Source organism: Cheilinus undulatus, linkage group 20 (genome assembly GCF_018320785.1).
Source record: "Cheilinus undulatus linkage group 20, ASM1832078v1, whole genome shotgun sequence".
In the NCBI taxonomy this organism is placed as follows: Eukaryota; Metazoa; Chordata; class Actinopteri; order Labriformes; family Labridae; genus Cheilinus; species Cheilinus undulatus.
Window position 1 is genome coordinate 33,196,524 of NC_054884.1, and position 18,734 is coordinate 33,215,257.

Consider the following 18,734-nt stretch of genomic DNA (forward strand, 5'->3'; position numbering starts at 1 on the left):
CAAAACCAAATAACAAAATGTTTAATAAAGCCAAATAAACAGTCTGGTTATAGGGGAAAAGCTTATTCTCCAAGCTATGTAGCTATGGCTAAAGCTAAGGAACCTATGTTTGCTATGTAGATAATGTTGCCACGAAGCTAACATAGCTAAATCTAAAGCTAATACAGCTACATTATCCTTGTAGGTTACGTAGCTAAATCAAAGTTTAAAAAAGCTGTGTTAGCTACGTAGACAACGTAGCTACATCTAGCTAAATCAACAGTCTGCTCATAGGAAGAAAGCTTATCCTCCAAGCTATGAAGCTATGGCTAAACTAAGGAACCTATGTTTGCTATTTAGATAACATAGCCACAAAGCTGACATAGCTAAATCTGAAGCTAATGAAGCTACATTGTCCTTGTAGGTTACATAGCTAAATCGAAGTTTGACTAAGCTATGTTAGCTATGTAGACAACATAGCTACATCAAGCCAAATAAACAGTGTGCTTATAGGAAAAAAGTGTGTCCTCCAAGCTATGTAGCTATGGCTAAAGCTAAGGAACCTATGTTTGCTATGTAGATAATGTTGCCGAAAAGCTAACATAGCTTAATCTAAAGCAAATGCAACTACATTATCCTTGTAGGTTACATAGCTAGATCGAAGTTTAAATAGGCTATGTTAGCTACGTAAACAACATAGCTACATCAAGCCACATTAACAGTGTGCTTATAAAAAACACGTGTCCTCTAAGCCATGAAGCTATGGTTCAAGCTAAGGAAGATCCTTAGATAACATAGCTATGAAGCTAATATAGCTAACTCTTAAGCTGAAGAACACACATCAACCATGTAGGTTACATAACTAAATCTAAAATTAAACTAAGAAATATTTGCTAACATAGCTACATTAGCGTTTTTCTGTTATACTAATTAAATGTTGCTTAGTCTGTTACCTTTGCAATGTAGTAATTTCATAAATGTAAAGGCAAGACTTTGTTTATCAATAATGCTGAATAAAAAAATGTTTGGCTTTGGGCTAGGCCCCTTATCCCCAGTGAAGTGCAATCTTAATGTTTCAGCAAACCAAGGCATTTTGGATAATGCTATGCTTCCAACTTTGTGGCAACAGTTTGAGGAAGGCCCTTTTCTATTCCAGCATGACTGTGCCACCCCAGTCAAAATAGTCTAACTCTGAGAGCCAACAATGGTCCGTTATTACAGCTTAACTGCTAACCATTTGATTGGCAACTTGACATTGGTAAGGAAAGAGCTGTAGCAGACAGCTAAAGTTAGCAAACAGCAACTTCCTTTTTTAATATTTACATGACTAGATAGAAAAAGATACAACTCCTCGGTAGCACACATTTATGTGCTTTGTAATGACTTTAAAGAATGAATACAAAATATGTCAGAAAAAGGCCTTAACTTCAAGTTGAGGTGAATGTTAAGTAGTACAGGACACATAGAGTTTAGTTTTTCATTCATTCAAAATCAGACATTTGGTTCTCTTCTTAGTTTCAATTTTAGTTTTAGCTTTACAATCAAATTGGCTTTACTTTCTTATTATTATATGGCACTGTAACCTTGTTTCAATGTTGATATAACCTGTTTTCCCCTCTAAATTGTGCTGTGCCTATAAAGTTTTTCACTGCCATTCTTGTTCATTTTCAAGACAGCGCAACCTTCTCCTATGTGTGTAAATTTAGGCTAAACTGATCCTTAAATAAAGAGTGTATTTTCTAAATGATGTCTTGCGTTCATGAAGTCACTAAGTGAGTTGTCAGTTATGTAATTACTTTTCTGATGATTAGTTGAAACATCTCTCTGGCAGGGGTTACATAAGGAGATCAATGATTAAATGATTGGCTTTGGACTTAGGAGATGGTGATAAATGTGACAAAAGTAGGTTGGCAGAGTGTTTCTCTTCTCATATGACGTACAAATCTTGCACGGCATTTCAGCATGATCCAATTTCAAGTTATGCTTACGATAAGAATGCAGTCATCTTTCTTTTATTCAGCTCCATAAGTAGGAACAACAAGTGACTCACTTTTTACACTACAATTCAAGAGCACAAGTGCTGAGCAAAGACCGCTGGACTTCATAAACACTGGTTGCATATGTTATATTGATAAGGGAAGAGGATTTCAAAGAAATACGTAATCCACCAAAGGGGCGGCAGCTGATCACTCTAATGATGGGGGGCCCTAGGGGTGTAAAGGTTAAGGAACCTGTCTGTACTGTCCCAAAGGCAAACAAATTTACCAGCCTTGAGTAAAGTCCAATGGGGATCACACAGCAGCAGCAAGCTAGCCTGACAAAAAAAGATCTAGCCCCAGATTTGGTGCATCATCCTCAGGCAGAGGTTGTCATAAATCATGGATCTTCTCCACAGCTGGGGGGTCGAGTTGGCGATCCATCTGCAGACCAAATACACCAAGTACGAGGGCTTGTTCAGCCTGGCGTCCACGGTGGCCGATCTGCACACTGCCTTCTTCTGGTTCTTCCCGATCTGGTTCCACCTGCGCCGGGACACGGGGCTCAGGCTCATATGGGTGGCGGTGATCGGAGACTGGCTCAACCTGGTCCTGAAATGGTAAGAAGACAGCAAAGTGAGTTTAGACATATGCAAAGATGAAAAGGGAAGAAGCTCTATCTGCAGATTTTGTTCCCTTCATGGCAGGGTTTTGTTTGGAGAGAGACCGTTCTGGTGGGTTCACGAGACACGGTTTTACAGAACAGGACCGACCCCTGCTCTGCAGCAGTTTCCCATCACATGTGAGACTGGACCAGGTACAGTTCATGAAGTAGATCACATGAGGATTGTGTCTTTTTCCTGTAGAAATGATTGATTTGGACTGTTAGAGTACAATTTGTTATCTGGCACAGTGAACTGTCAGCCTGCTGAATACTAAAGTGCATCACTACCTGATAAAAAGTGAAGCGTTTGCCAAGTACACATGGCTTTGTTGAAATGGACACCATCTTATATTTGATAAGTGGGTTATAAATTACAGTACCTTTGTCCTTTTGTCATGCTTTTTTATCTTTTAATCGGTGCAAAGTGGTTTGGATTATACAGTGTCTCTTGTGTGATCCTCACAATTTCCTGATATTATTTGTGCACACGCATGTATTCTTATTATTCACTTATGTATACTTTTTGAGGTTTTTATTTTTATGTCTCCATGCTTGAGACGTCAAAAATGGGTTAGGGTTAGGGTCATGTTTTTAGGTTCCTTACGAGTGTAGGTCAGGCCATCTCAAAAAAATCCCAAAAATTCTTTGATGGATTTTTATGAAACCTTGCACAAATGTTTGCCTTGACCCAAAGATGAACTGATTACACTTTGGCCACCACAAGCCAAAGTTCAAGGTCAGTGAGCCTCATGTTCATCCCTTGCTCTCCAGGCCATTCTTGTGAACAGGCTATTTTAAGAACAAACATTATTTCAAGACATGAACATTTACAGCGTTCACAGATAAAAGCAAAACAGCTCTACTAGTGGTTCCCAAACACTGCACCAGAGCGGAAAGTGTGCTTTAAGGCTAGTCTAGGTGCCTTAAACCCTAACCCTAGGAATTTGTGCAACCATACCTTATAACTACAACTGAACAAGTAATGGTGCTATAACATATGTTTAAAAAGGCTATTTTACATGAATATGAACATGGTCTGCCTTGAAATTTTGGCTTGATCTTAGGTTTGCCTTGGGCATAAAAAGTTTGAAAGCCAGTGAGCTAGACAAAGAAAAGACATGCATATGAACATTTTATATTATTCCAATTTATCTTGGCACTGTTGCCATCAGCACTGCTGATGTTTCTGCAAGGTATTGAGAAATGGCCTTGTCATTATGGAAAACCCAGCATTGTGATCTTGACATAAAAGGATGTATGTCCACTTTGGGCCTCCATACAAATGTCCCACAGTTCTTTTCAAAAAGGGACGCTGCATGATTAGACAAGTTCAACTTGTTGTACTGATATTTGTATCTCATATTTATATTGAACTAATAAAGTCATTGGATATCCTGCATATCTGATTTTGAGTAAATTTGTGCTTATAAACTCACCAGGAGGCTGCCATGTTTTGGTCCGCACTAGTAGCGTGTGACGTCACTTAGCCAAAGCGCTTCTCGCCGTTGCTATGCAGTAACCAGTGTTTCAGACTGGCACGCGGTTTTGCTACTTGCAGCTGTTGCTTAACCTTGCAAAGCAGATGGATTCTCCTGTTTCCGTGTTTCTCGCTGGCGAATCCATCTTGCAAAGCTCTCATCTGAACTGTTTTGGCCCTTTTAGAAAATGACAGAACAAATCAGTGTCAAGGGGCAGTACTTTCGGGCGCAGTGGAGTCGTGACGTGTAAGCAAGCAGCAATAAGAAGCTTTTGCAATTAAGGTGGAAGAGATTAGCGTAGATGCTGCTAAAGCGTTGTTTTATAAGAACTTGACAACATTTCTTCATTAAAACAAGAACAAAGAACAGCACTGAGTTCTTTTCTTTGCGGAAATATTTTTTTGCCCTTCTCTCGACCGGATTTGTCAAATCATCACGTTTTGTTGCTCAGATTGGCCGGTAAAGATGTGACTGACAGAACGTTCATCCAATCACCCTCTGAGTTTTTTTTCAAAGGCTCTGCCCTTTCCCAAACACTGTCTATGAGAGGTTTACCAGATGGATGTGTGAAACAAACCATCTGGCGTGTCAGGTTAGCTGTTGCTGCCATAACGGCTTTCGGTGAGTTTGCTGCGTGTTGGCTTTGTCTCACTGCTGTCAAAGCTCTGTCATTGCTCCTACCTTTTCCCTGCATAAACCTCCCTACAAGTGACTTGATTCAGTGTACAGTGGAAGCGTGCCGATAGATTTTCAAAATAAAAACATTATGTTCAAACAAAGGGCATTTATCCAAAGAAATGCTAAAGTGGGCTTTTACTTTGAAAAGCACAACCTGGAAGTGTTTTTGTACTGTGTTTATCTTTATCTGCAACATATTGAACCATATGGAAACAAAGTTCATTAAAAGTAGAAATTTGGGGAACAACTGTTTTCAACAGACGCATTTTAGCTCGTGGCCTTCATCTGGTTCACAGATTTAAACAGATTTAAAACATATTTCACCAATGTGGATGTACATATTTGCTACAACAAGGTAAATATGGCTTTGCATGTCATTCTCCTGTCTAGTTTGACTGATAACTGCTCGTGGTGCAACGAAAATAAAAGACGAGACCTCAAATCTCAAAATTCTCTGTGTGAGACGTGCAGCATCTAACACTGGCTGCCAGTCTGAAACAGCGGTTACTACATAGGAATGGCGAGGAGCACTCAGGCTAAGTGACGTCACACTACCAGCGTGGACCAAAACATGGTGGCCTCCTGGTGACTTCATAAACTCAAATTACTAAAAAAGCAGATGAGTTTTTTTTCGTTCAATATACATACAAAAGATACAAATATCTATCCAATGAGATGAACTTGTCTGATCATGCAGGGTTCCTTTTTCAAACAATTAAAGTATGAAAAAATGTCAATTACTGTGCAGTTTCATAACAGTTTTGAGATCTAGGTACTTTATCATACCTATCAAGAGTGACACAAATATTGTCACCAACCTCTTTCTTTTGAGTTATATTATGGCCACAATAAATCTTTACTGAAGATAAACCTGCTGTTGATTGAACCTGGGATTAAGCCAAAGTGTGTTTCTTGCAGGAAGCCCTTCAGGTCATGCTATGGGTGCAGCTGGGGTCTGGTATGTGATGGTAACAGCAATACTCACCAGTGCAACAGAGAAGCAGTGCCCCGCTTTACTATACAAGTAAGTTCCTCAATTAACAGCCAAATTTCCAGTTGTTAATGTGTGATACTTATGATTTGATTTCAATGCGTCAGATTCTTGCAGCTAGGCCTATGGAGCCTTATGGGCCTGATTTTGCTGATAGTTTGCATGTCAAGGATCTACATGGCTGCCCATTTTCCCCACCAGGTCATTGCAGGAGTCATTACAGGTAAATTGTCACTGATCTAAGGCTTGTGAAATGCTCTCATTTCATTAGAATGTGACATTTGCCTCTGTTTAATGTCCGTTTGTCCATGATTGTGTACCAGGTATCATTGTGTCTGAGGTCGTCTCCAAGCAAAGGTGCATCTACAATGCCAGCATGAAAAGATACTTCTACACGACCCTCTTTTTGACCTCTTTCGCTGTCGGTTTTTACCTCCTGCTCAAAGCTCTGGGTGTAGACCTTCTTTGGACAATGGCGAAAGCCCAGAAGTGGTGCATAAACCCCGGGTGGGTTCACCTCGACACTACTCCCTTCGCCAGTCTCCTGCGTAACATGGGCACTCTGTTTGGCCTGGGTCTGGGCCTTCATTCACCTCTTTACATCCAGGGAAAGAAAAAAAACACCAGTTTCCGCATTGGATGTATTGTAGTCTCCTTATTTCTGCTTCAGCTGTTGGATGGATGGACTTTCTCTTCACAGAATCTTGTGACTTTTTATTTCCTGTCTTTTGGAAAAAGTGCAACGGCACTTTTAATCCCAACCACGCTGGTTCCCTGGGCTCTCAGCTGGATTTTCAAGGAGAAGATAGAAGACAAGAGCTTGTGATTCAGCTCCAAATTATGTTTTGTAAGATGATCAAGTTTTGTACAAATAATCATTCATTTTCACAGTTTTATAGAGGCCATTATCCTCTATGTAAAGCTCAGGTTAGGTTATATTCTTTTATAGTGTTGTTGTACTCATTTTTCCTGTTTTCTAGCAACTTTAAAAACAATGGATAGTGAAAACAGACGGACATACACTAGACAGTGTTTCACATATCATTAGCACGAAATATATTTAACATCCATCTGGGCAACACCTCACAGACCGACGGGCCAAACAGAGCAACAAACGTTTCAAAAGTAGGCATACCCCTCCGGTGAGGAGTCAGCACTGCAAGCTCAGTGGGCAGCTGTCATGTAGGTACAATATTTTTCGCTATCAGTGGAGCCAGTGCGTAAATTAAACTTTTGCCAAACCTGGTTGAGAGAAGAGCAAAAACATAATCCCTTCTAAGAAAAGCTTTCAGTGCGATGTCTTGCTCTTCTTTTGAAGAAAGAAATGTCCAGTTCTGATTAAACTGCCACTATAGCTACATCTGGACTAATCTCTTCACTGGTTGCCATTTACAGGATCAAAGTCGCTTTAAGGTGGATCTACCTGACATGCAATCTTCTTTGCAAGGCTGACACGAAAACTGATTAAACCTAAAAAGTTAGGCTTAAACATGTAATTGCTAACATTATGATGTCCGAGGAAAATGGAAGCAGAGAATTTAGCCTTTTAGAAAATGATGTGAAGTTACTGCCTGAATATCGGTTCCTTTAAGGAATATGTACTGTAGTTAAGAAAACAAACTCTTTTCTTGACTGTAGATTAGGAGAAAGATAATACTCTTCAGTCTGTAAGTTACATAAGAAGCCACAGCCACCAGCTACTAAAGTTAGCATCAATGATAAGTTGCTAGCTTGACTCCCTGCTAACATAATACACTTAGTAGTACTCATAAAAGTTATCACTTTACAACTTTTACTCAAGTCTCTTTCCTTTACCTTAAAAAAAGTTGTCAGTTGTTTAGTTTTTAAGCTCAGGAAGAACTAGGATACATGCTAATTTGTGTGCTACAGAGGGACTAGCTAGTGGCAAGGCTAGCTATTTACCCACCTCACAAGTTAAGCCCAACTAAGCTAATGTGGCTAACTCAGGCTGGATTCTTTACACAAAAAACTTGTCAAGTAGCATCAACAGACCTCTGGGAACAAAACTCTGTGTGCTTATTTTGTCTTTATTTCGACATTAATGTCTTTCAGTGTTCAGCTACTAGCCTACTCTGCCAGCTTCGGGCTTTCTTTACCATATACAGATGTAAAAAAAAAAACATTTTTATACAGATGTAGTTAGGAAACTAAGGTTTTCTTTTGGTTTAATAAGTGCATTTAACAGAAGAACAATATTGTTACCAGCTTTAATAAAATCTATTTTTATAACCAAATGCTCTCTCCAAAGGCTTGTTTTTATTTCAGCAGAGCTGTGCCTCCCTATCAGCTTTCTCTGAATTTCTCAGACTGATTAATTCCCCAGTTAGAACAAGCATTAAATATTAACCCGAGCATGCTCCCTTCACTCGGCAGTCCCACACAGTGACACTGCCTTCCACCACAGCTACAGGCTCTCAATAGAGACACAAAGGGTCAAGGGTTATAATGCCTTGCAGACAACACGTGTGCCCCTTAAGCCTTCAAAAAAGTAGTACATTGCTCCACAACGCATCAAAGAGGCGCCGGATGTGTGGGACTGAGGTCAGCAGGATTGCAGGGAGACACACCTCTGCAACTCAGCCAATTAGACACCTTTTACCTTTTATGTAATTTACAGCCGAGTGCAATCACCTGAAATCAATGATAAAGTAGGGCATTTAGGATGTAAAGTTGATGATCCTGATATGACGTTGTACAAAGTGAAATTCAGGTTGATCTTTGACTCGTAAGCATGAAAGGTTTCCAAACTTTGACATATTTTCCGACTCTATGAGTGAAAACATGGTATCGGCAGACAGGGTAAAGGTGAGACAAAGAACGTGAGACCCCCCTTTAGATGACATAATGGTCCTGGCCATGCAGTGTTCCCACAGCAAATCGTAAGCCTGCTTTTGAACTCTTATCTCTTTCACGTCACTTATCTCCTGACACCATGTGTCTACAGAGATGCTGGTCTATAGGAGCACACCTGTAGGTACATAACAGACATCAGGAGCAGACACTGGACTTGTTTATTAGGACCCAAGCACTGAGTGGTGTTATTCCAAAACTAGTAAATGCCTTCATTACTTCTTGATTGGATTATTGTAATTCTCATTTATTAAGCTGGGCCCAAACAAATCTTACAGCCAATGAGAACTTCTACAAACACAAGAATTGGAAAAAAGGAACTCAAAATCTTATCAAAAACTTTTATTCAATAGATACATGCCTCTACATTGAAGATGCTTTGGTGACTTATGAATTTTCACTGAAAACAATAAGCCTGTGGACCTAAAACCTGCTTAGTTTCATTATTTGGTACAACTACACTGCATAACCTCTAACACCTGTAGAACAGAAGAAGAATAAACAGCATTTTGTTGCAAATCTTGGACATTATGATCCTTCAGCTGCTGAAAAGTCTCATGTACAAGACTGAAACCATAAAAACCAAGTTAACATTCAGTAAAGCATGAAAGAAACTACATAAGAGCTATAAATGAGGCCATTTCACAAAGATATGAGGACAAAATGTTTAATTAAAATTAAAAAATACATAGCGCTTTATGTTGTCTAGGATCCATCTCCCCACTTTGAGGGAATATTTATGTCTTCAAAGGATTTAAAACAAGACAAATATTTTACAATTAAAACAAAAATGAGTGTGTTGTGTCCATTAATGGAGGCTATGTTTCTGTACTGGGCCGACTTGATTGTACTGAAGAGAGTGAATGTCTGGTTGTAGTCCTGTGGACCGGGGCTAGGCTTCTGCAGGGGGAGACGGTGGATGGAGATGGGAGGTGGAGGCTGAGACGGCTGGATGAACATCAGTACAACGCGTCGGCATTACTGCTTCGAGGCCTCTTGATCTTCTCAATGTTCTTCAGGATCATGTCGTGTAACGTAACCTTCGCAGGAAACAAACACAGTCAGATCAAATATCAAACAGTACAGGTGACTTTCTCTAGGCAAGACAATAAAGCTCAAATGTAAAATTACAGACAGAAGTATTTGGAAAGCAACACAATTGTAATCTTTTTGCTTCTATTCCTCACCACATTGGCTTTAAAATGAAACAACCATGATGGGACAAAAGAGTAAAAGTTCAACTTTAATTTGAGGAGTTTCACAAAAATATGGCATTTATCATTTAGGAATTATACCTATTTTTCCTGCATTAGAAGGGGCTTAAAAAGAAAAGCATTTTCATGGCCATGTGTAGTCTGTTCCCCTTTACGTCAGGGCAAATTTTGAATGTTAAATTGGTATTTGGCAGCTATTTTTCTGGAGCTATTAATGTGATGTCCAAGGAGGTACCAGTGCAAGTAAAGGAGGCCCTGATTAGACAATAAATCACAGCAAAAACTCTATGAGTGGCTGAATCAACAATTTGATTCATGCTTAAAAGGAAAAAATAAACCAGCAGGCTGAAACCGTGTCCTATCAGAATGTCAGTTTATTCTGTGTCAGACACTGCATCCATTAAGTCAAGTCTGCCCTGTGAATTTCAGGCTCCACTTGAAAAGATGACAACTTATTAGCCAACAACTATCTCCACATGGTAAAGAAAGTTAATACGCTCCGTTGAGTTAGGAAACAAAAGAAAATCAGGGAAATATTCCTGGCTCCTGGAGACTTGTCATCTCCCTCTTTCTTTGCTCCTCACACATCTCAACACCAGTTACACAGCAAAACAGGCTTAGTCTCAGGGGAAAAATGCTGCGCTGTTTGTGCCACATTGCTCTCATGCTGTCAGGGTTCTACAACAGGAATTAATTAAGACTGGGCAATTAATCAAAATTTAGATTGAATTGCAATGTCTTTCTGCAATTTTCAGTTCCCAGAAGGTGCAATATTCCTCCAACCTGAACTGTGTCAAAACATCAGATAATTAATGATTTTTTGCACCAGGTTTTATTTAATGTTTTTCTAAATCAAAATGAGAATGATATAAAAATGAACATTCCCTTTAATACAACAATTCACATCCAATTTGTAATACGAGTCAAAAAAAAAGAAAAAAAAAAAAAAAAAAATCAGAAATATCAGAGTCATTAGCCCTAGTTTAATCTAACAGGGTTGACAGATGTTTTTTTTAAGGGCCATTGCAGATACTGATACAGATTATTAGTAGTTCATGAGACTGATAACGGTTGTCTGGAACAAGGTTATAATAGTTTTGGGGCTTTTCTTTAGTTTTCTTTTTTATTTCGTTTTTACATTTCAGTTTAGTTTAGTTAGTTTTTCTGCTGGGTTGCTAGTTAAGATTACTTTTTAATTTGCAAAAATGCTTCATTTTAGTTTAGTTTTTATTAGTTTCATTTTTTGGCAATATCAGAAACCCCAAAAGAGCTAATCACTTTTCATTTCTTTATTCAATTTTGATGTTTGTATAAAACGTAAAAAAAAATTACAATTGTGTGAAGTCTTCTTCAATTATGGCAGTCACAGACTGTAAAGGATTTTTAATTTTCATTTAGAAACTACAGTTATACTTTTGGTTGTTAATTAGTCCAAATACTTTGAGTCCCTGATAATGGAGCAACTGTGAATACAACAGCAGTCATTCGGAGGTGGTAAATGCCATATTTTTTTTGGGTAACCCCTTCCATTAGACCTGAAAGTCTACACTTCTGTCACATCTTGACTGACGGTAAACAGAAGCAGAGTGACGAAAATTGTGTTGTCAGAATACTTCTGAACGTAACCGTTTAAGAAACAGAAATCATGACATACGTATTGATTTCGAAGCTCTGAAACTATGATCTTCAGACTGATGTATTCCTTCTCATCAATCTCAGTTACTGTACGCCGATAGTCCTCCTAGGAAAAAACAAGACATCTTTTTGTTAGAAAAATATAAATAACATCACTGTGTGAATAGTTTCACATACATCAGTATCTCACCAACTACTTAGGATAAAAACAACTGACTTCTTGCTGATTTATAGCTAGAAATCACTAAATTAAAGGATTTTCTTCCTCAACAGTAGACCTGCAGCAGTGCTTATACTCGGTATATCACTCTCTTTGTAATATCGCTTATGTCATGCACACAAAGTCTCCAGTATTTACTGTTTCCTCTCCAGACACTGTTATCAGAGTGGTTTTTAACTGGATCTTAAAGATTTTTCGTTCAAAAATGGTGCAAAAAAGACAAAAGTATTGAGTAATGTTTTCAGGGTAGATTAGTTTCACATATTGCAGGAATTCAGACTATACTGCACATGACAATATAAAGAAACTAAAATTATTGACAGATTAGGTTCTAAACCACTAGAGGTCACTGTGGTTTACAGTTTTAGTGGATTAAAGCCTGGACTTTCTCAGCATGAAGCATCAACTGTGATGAATCACAGTGGATATATATTATTTATCTCAGTAATTATAGAAAAGAGCATCATAAGTGGCGCTAAGTCATGGTCCTTTGAGACGTCCAGCCACTAAACAAGAAGGACTCTGAAATTCATTTTTACCTGCATAGCTAGCAAGCAAAATAAAGTATTTACCAAAGTAGAAATCTGACCTCTCTCCCTCATAAAGACACTGGATAAATGAACTGTTATTATGCTGTGTTGCAGAGAAGATCCTCTACAAGTTGAGGAAATTACCTACAATGTTCTGGTTGATTTAAGGACCTTTGAAAGATGCACTGCCTTGACTAAAATGTGACAACTGACAAGTAAATCGAAGATATTTTTTCACTGTATAGCTCCTACAAATATTTTATACTTTACAATAACCACTTGACAGCAAAAGAAGGGAAGAAGTGCCAAGAACTAAGTCTACCTCACCTCTTTGTTCTAGTAAATTGTGTCAAAGTAGTCTTTATGCTTCAGATATGCTTTTGTGAAACTATCTTTTTTCCAATTTATTATAGACCCCTTTTATTTTCTACCATTACCTTTTTACTTTTTCTATTAGGTTGAACACAAACGGGTAAAACGGCATAAATTTTATGCCTTGAATTTTGTAAATACAAATTTTCTAAAAAAGAAATTAATTTTAAAATATAAATCTTTTCCTTCTGGTTCTTTAATGACGGTATTTACTCACCACATGTGGATATTTTGCTATTTTAGAAACCAGCTTTGCCCTTGTGATGTAGTATCTAAAAGAAGAGAAGACAGAAACAGTGTTGTAAATTAAAGACACAAACGTCTCCCGCGTTATCAGTTTCACACCTACAAGTGTTTTTAGTTGATAAAGACCAACCTTGAAATCTGATCGAGGTAGGATGCCGCCTCCCCTTCCACTGTCCTGAGTTCAGCTACCGTCTCCTCCTGGATGGACACTCCGAAGTTGTTGCCATCTTCTATCCTGGGGATAAGCAGCTGAACCCACATTTTGACCTGCAGGTAATAAGGGGAGTGTTAAAGATGGAAACTTGCAGGCATGCAGTAACTGTGCTGAAAGCTGATGCTTTTCTTGTAAAACTAATGGAGACACATGTTGAACTTTACACACTCCAGCTCAAAAATGTACAAATCTGAATTTAATGCACCATTTCTGAGACAAACGACTTACTGTGTTACATTTCTCTATGAGCGTCCTGATCTCTGGTTTGACCTTTTCAATGAGATCAACAAGGTTCCCGTTGCTCTTCATCATCCCACCAGGCATGACGAAGACCTTGGTGCCAGTCACTGGAAAGACAGAGAGAAGGGTCAAACAATCCAAGTGATTGTTCACGGACACTTTCTACCTCACCTACTACAATCCAAAATTTTGGCACAAAAAACACCTGAAATTTCACTTGATGCTGTCTGTATTTCAACTGCTCTAAAGATTTTATTCACTTGCTCTTGAAATGTGGTCTTGCACTCAGAATAAATCTTAAGGAACCAGTATTGTTTTTTTTTTAGTATTTCAATACTCACCCATGTCCTCTCCTCCGTCCTCCAGCTTCCTCTTTTTGGCATTTTGCTGTGAAAACAAAACAGATTCAAACCTCTCCTCTGCACATAGTACTCTTTCTGTAACTCATAATTCTACAGCCGGTGACTCACCCCTTCTAGTCCGTCATGCAGGTTTGAGAGCAGGATGGGGTCTGGCACTGTGAGATTGATCTCAGAGTGGATCTCCTTCAGTTCAGTGATGTTTATGATTGGATCCTGAAAAACAACAAGGTCATATGATGATGTTTTTTTTAAATAATAAACAATGTTCTGTAAATTGAGACGTGAGAGTTTAGCAAAATTATTTAAACTGCATGAATTGAGTGATTAGCGATGTCATCTCACAAAAAGAGTGGTTTTTCTGCCATCCTCTGGCTAAAAAAGACTGGACAGGTTGTTTTATTTGATGCCTCTAAATTGCCTTTAGGTTAGATTATGAACAGCAAATCCCACACAGTCTGTGTCCACAGCGTTCTGTTCATGGCGTAGTTTTGCTCTGACCAACAATGCACACCTATGCCTGGGTCTAGTTCTAGAGCCCAACAAAGCTTGGCAAATTCACATGGGATTAGAGAGGAAAAACATACAGAGACAGAATATCATTTTGCTTGTCCGAGGTTGATCGTTGTTCATTTGCTTCTTCTTTCAATGCAATTTTAATATGCTGATGAAATAAACAATTGACAGCCTGTACAGGTGTTTCTTGTGAAACTGGTTTGACAGTCAAAGCATTCCCGTTTGAGTTGATCTGCTCCGTGCAAATGGACGCATTCTAGAGAAATGCATCCACAGAAAATACACTCTGCATGCATCTCGAACTGAGTGGTACTCTTAGCACATATCAGAGATAGACCATAGGGTGCACTGGGAAAACAGAAGATTGACTTGAAAAGGAGACATTTGCTCTGAAGTGCATGGTGTAAATTAAATGCTAGACAGCCTATGTAAAATTTGCAGGTGAGCAAGAATGTTTAACTACATCTCAGCTTTATGACTAACTAGGGCTGAACAATTGGGAAAATAATGTAATTGTGATGATCTTTTCCAATATTGCGATGGCGATTTAATGTGCATCTTATGTATTTTCAACAAACACAAGCAGTAAATAACTCTATATTTCAACCCCCACAATATTAAATAGATTAAACTAGGGCTGAATAATTGTGAAAAAATATTTAATTGCAATTATTCTGACTCATATTGAAAATTCAGTATGAACTGTTGTATTAAAGGAATGATCTTTTTCATGTCATTCTCATTTTGATTTAGAAAAACTTAGAAAAATAAGGAAAGTAGGAGTTTTGCAAACTACTGTAAAAAAATTTGACACTTTAATATCTGTATGATGGGTAGAGCTTAACTCTGCTGCATAAAAAAATTATTCAACTGGTATTTTAACACATTTTTTATTTCAAAGAAATACTGCAACTTTTGCGATTTGAAAATTACAGTAGGACGTATTGCGATTTAATCTAAATTTCTATTAATTGCCCAGCCCTATGACTAACTGGAAACTGGTCCAAGGAGTACTCCACATCCTTCCTCATGATGGATTGGTTATCTTATTCCTATGATAAAGCCATTTAATGAGTCCAAGTATCCTGAGCCACTGTAGACAGTGTCCCTGTGCTGCTGACTGACAGGGATCCACATTAGTTATTTTTCAACCTCGGCTGATATCTCACCATGTGAAATACTCTCTGCATCACTACCCCAGCATCTGTCAGGGGAAAGACGGATCATTAACATTGCACGAGCCAGTCTGTCCCCTTAATAAGGGGCACCCCATCAGCATTCCTGCCTTCTCCTCCGCTCCTGATCTGGGACAGTTGACACTTCACTGACACAACAGTTAAGGCAGTGTCAAAGCGTGGGTGTCCTCTCTGGTGGAATATTAATTAGTACTTTCAAGGCCCATGCTTTAACCATGTTGTCAAAAAAGGGCGTTGCTGCATGCTTTTGAAAGACTCCATGCAGAGATCTACCAGGAGATTTTAGAGCACTTCATGCCTCTGTTTGCTTAACCTTTTGGAAATGTGGATTCCCTTTTCCAGCAGAACTAAGTGACTTCCAAAAGTTGCTTACATTTTCAAGTCCTCCCACTCATCACTGTTCACACAAATATTAATGGTAGATGCTAAACAAAGTCATATCCTTCACTACCAAATTTAATATTTTACAGTATTTTTCTCAAACATTTTCTGCAAAAAGGACAAAATAGCAACTACAACATTAAACTTCAAACTTGAGGCGGACACTCTGAGCTAATATTCAGCGTCCAGCTTCAATTGATATTCATCTTGACTGAGGTAACAGCAGAAGAAGCCATCTCACGCCAGAATAAGGCAAAAAGAACGGATCTGGCTCTCCTCATAACATAGCGCTGTGCAGATGAAGCAGAAGGCAAGATCTAACTGATCTCATTTACTTGTCTTCGCTTTAGTAATTTGATATCTGGTGTAGATTTGTTGTTGACCCTTTGTTTATTTGGACAGCTGCCTCACAAAATGTGCCATGCTGCGGTAGAGGTGCAAAACTTTATGCATTGGTTTTGCTTTAGCCTGGTGTACACTGAGATATCGGGGTGTCCCACACAAAAGATGACCAATCGGGGTGATATTTTTGGTCATGCCTCTAAAACGGTGGCCCTTCATTGCAATGGGAGACAGGTTGACAGACAGCTGTTGTCATGGTCTTGTGACCAAAGAAAGCCTAGGGTAAAATTTAGACAGAGTCAGGAATTTAGGGTGACCATCTCACGATGTGACTGCTGCTATGACCTACGTCGACTAACCAACCGACAGGAATTCGGCAAAAATTGCCATAATGATGAATGCGACACAGGCGCTAACAAACAAGTTATTATTGGAAAGGAGACAATGCCAAAAATGTAGAAGTTTTGGGGATTCTAACAAGGAGGAAAATATTGAACCCAGACGTTTTTCTAAGCAGTTACAATGGCTTTGTTGCTTTGCTTCATTATTTATCACAGCACTGGCAGCATAGTTGGATGACACACTAATGCGGCGCACACAGATGCTTTTTATTTCTACCATATCAGTGGACATTGTATCCTGCGATTCATCAGTGTTCAGAGGGAGTTGTCATTGTAAAGCCTGCACACATCAAACCTGATGTCACATGAGATTCATGTTGCACAGTGTAGCATGCCAGAAACTAAAGATTGCTAAGAAAATGCACAATCTGTAGGAGGCATTAGCCCCCTCTGCCCCCCTGTTGTGACTTCAGGACCCCCTTCGGACCATGGGCCCCACTTTATATGGAGTAATTTCAGAAGAGGATGTGAGAGACAGAGGCAAAAAAACAAATGAGCTAAAGGCCACTGGGCTCCCATAACACCTCAGCAGTGACACAGGCCGATTTTCATGCTTCACTGATGCAGTAAATCATGCAAAAGAAGCCACCTAAATACTGAGTGCATCGATGAACGTTTTCTGCACTTATGCTGAACATTGTAAGCCACAATCATCAAGACTATAAAGGCTTACAATGTTCAGTATAAGCGCAGAGAATCTAGAATAATTGTCCTCAACTGGTTGAGCCTTAGGACCCACCATTACCTCTTGGATGACCCAAATGTCTTAACATTTTGACGGCAAAGTTATTTAACAAAAAGTGTGTACCATATTTGGAAAAATCACAGCTGAGCAAAGAGACAGGACATGTAATATAGAAACCCTAAACTGACATGCAGGAATACACTGTATTTTATTTGGTTCCACTGATAAGAGGTAGAGTTTGGTTGTTTTCTTGATATTTAAAGAAACTGACACATTAAAATGAAAACCATTTCCCCCCCCAGAATAGGAAATAAACACATTAAGATCTTGAGAAAATGACAAAAATATTAACTTGATATCATGGAAAAACAATTCAGGCATGGATGCATGTCTGCTTATATCTTCTGTACATCACAGACTCTATGCCAGTTTTTTAAGCACACCTTTGCAACCCACTATAAAAAGCTCCATGACCCACTTTCGGGTCCCTGTCCACCAGTTGAGAACCACTGAGCTAGAATATATGCAGTTTTACTTAAAAAATTAAGGAAAAATATGTCTATGATTTTCTTATTTTTTGAGATGCACCTTTGCACATAGAGAAATCAATGCTACATCCATGCAGATGAACAAACTTACCTTGAGGAAGTGATCAAGTTCCAGTAACTTCTTTGGGAAAAAATTTGCAACTAGATCCTCTGCCTAAAAACACAACAAATATTGAATCTTACTTGTAAAAAACAACTTGTTCTCTATGTGTGTCATTGTGCTTACAAGACATTTCTCGTTCATGACACCCAGTACTTACTTCTGAAGTAATTCGTTCCCTAAAAGCATCAACCTGTAAATGACAAAGAATAAATGAATATAGTGTTATATTGACTGATCATAAACGAAGACAGTCATGAGGCATTAATTAACATAATTTTAAGCTCATTAAACTTAAAGTGTTTGGTTAAATTTGAGTCATGAGTTCTATTAGTGTGGCTGGTGTATAAATATAATATTGTAAAGATATGATACAGTGAAACATGACGCAGGTATGACAACGGCAGCTACTGGAGAGCGCTAAGTTGTTAGCTCAGGCCTTTTAGAGCATGTGGTCCCAGACGATTAATGATACCCATACATATGTTAAAGTAAATCAGACTTCATTTTCCTCCTCTTGAAGCTCAACATTGCAGTAACACATAACCCGTTTCACGGTTTGACAGGCGTAATGTATCAGGCGGGAAACAAGCCGGTTAGCCGCCGTTAGCCTAGCCTTATCAGTGCTATCACATCATGCTACAAAAAACGTGGCTAACAGGCTAGCAGACAAATGGCAACAACACGCTGTTTAACCTCCGCGGAGCTTTAAAAAGGACAGAACTCACCTTGGTTTTAATTTCATTGTCCACCTTGAGGAGTGAAGACATCTTATGGGATCAAACAGGAGAAAAGCGATTGTCCCAACAGCATTAAATTCGAGCGTGAACGTGTGGCTTTTCACTTGTCAGCCACACTTGCGAGCTCAATGATGACGTAATCAAGAGCGCGACCACAC

At 38.8% G+C, this 18,734-nt stretch overlaps 2 protein-coding genes across 2 annotated transcripts; one reads left to right on the top strand and one right to left on the bottom strand.

The window, feature by feature from the left end:
* Nucleotides 1-1,105: 1,105 nt before the first annotated feature.
* g6pc1a.1 (glucose-6-phosphatase catalytic subunit 1a, tandem duplicate 1) lies at nt 1,106-8,021 on the top strand. Its single transcript, XM_041815734.1, has 5 exons — nt 1,106-2,575; nt 2,663-2,772; nt 5,694-5,799; nt 5,874-5,989; nt 6,090-8,021. The coding sequence occupies exons 1-5, from the start codon at nt 2,358-2,360 to the stop codon at nt 6,590-6,592; spliced, it is 1,053 nt and encodes a 350-aa protein (XP_041671668.1). The 5' UTR covers nt 1,106-2,357; the 3' UTR covers nt 6,593-8,021.
* A 943-nt stretch (nt 8,022-8,964) lies between these two features.
* On the bottom strand, nt 8,965-18,723 carry psme3 (proteasome activator subunit 3). Its single transcript, XM_041815724.1, has 10 exons — nt 18,565-18,723; nt 17,997-18,029; nt 17,828-17,890; nt 13,779-13,883; nt 13,650-13,695; nt 13,297-13,415; nt 12,985-13,121; nt 12,826-12,880; nt 11,506-11,592; nt 8,965-9,677 (listed from the first exon to the last, which is right to left on the bottom strand). Exons 1-10 carry the CDS (start codon nt 18,604-18,606, stop codon nt 9,597-9,599), a joined length of 768 nt encoding a protein of 255 aa, XP_041671658.1. The 5' UTR covers nt 18,607-18,723; the 3' UTR covers nt 8,965-9,596.
* Between the last annotated feature and the right edge of the window lie 11 nt (nt 18,724-18,734).

Excerpts from the sequence above, each read along its gene's own strand:
- g6pc1a.1 (XM_041815734.1), top strand. The coding sequence starts at position 2,358 with ATGGATCTTCTCCACAGCTGGGGGGTCGAGTTGGCGATCCATCTGCAG. Across the intron at positions 2,773-5,693 it reads CACATGTGAGACTGGACCAG|GAAGCCCTTCAGGTCATGCT; the intron begins GTACAGTTCATG and ends TGTTTCTTGCAG. Across the intron at positions 5,990-6,089 it reads CATTGCAGGAGTCATTACAG|GTATCATTGTGTCTGAGGTC; the intron begins GTAAATTGTCAC and ends ATTGTGTACCAG.
- psme3 (XM_041815724.1), bottom strand. The coding sequence starts at position 18,606 with ATGTCTTCACTCCTCAAGGTGGACAATGAAATTAAAACCAAG. Across the intron at positions 18,030-18,564 it reads ACAATGAAATTAAAACCAAG|GTTGATGCTTTTAGGGAACG; the intron begins GTGAGTTCTGTC and ends TGTCATTTACAG. Across the intron at positions 12,881-12,984 it reads TACCTCGATCAGATTTCAAG|ATACTACATCACAAGGGCAA; the intron begins GTTGGTCTTTAT and ends CTCTTCTTTTAG.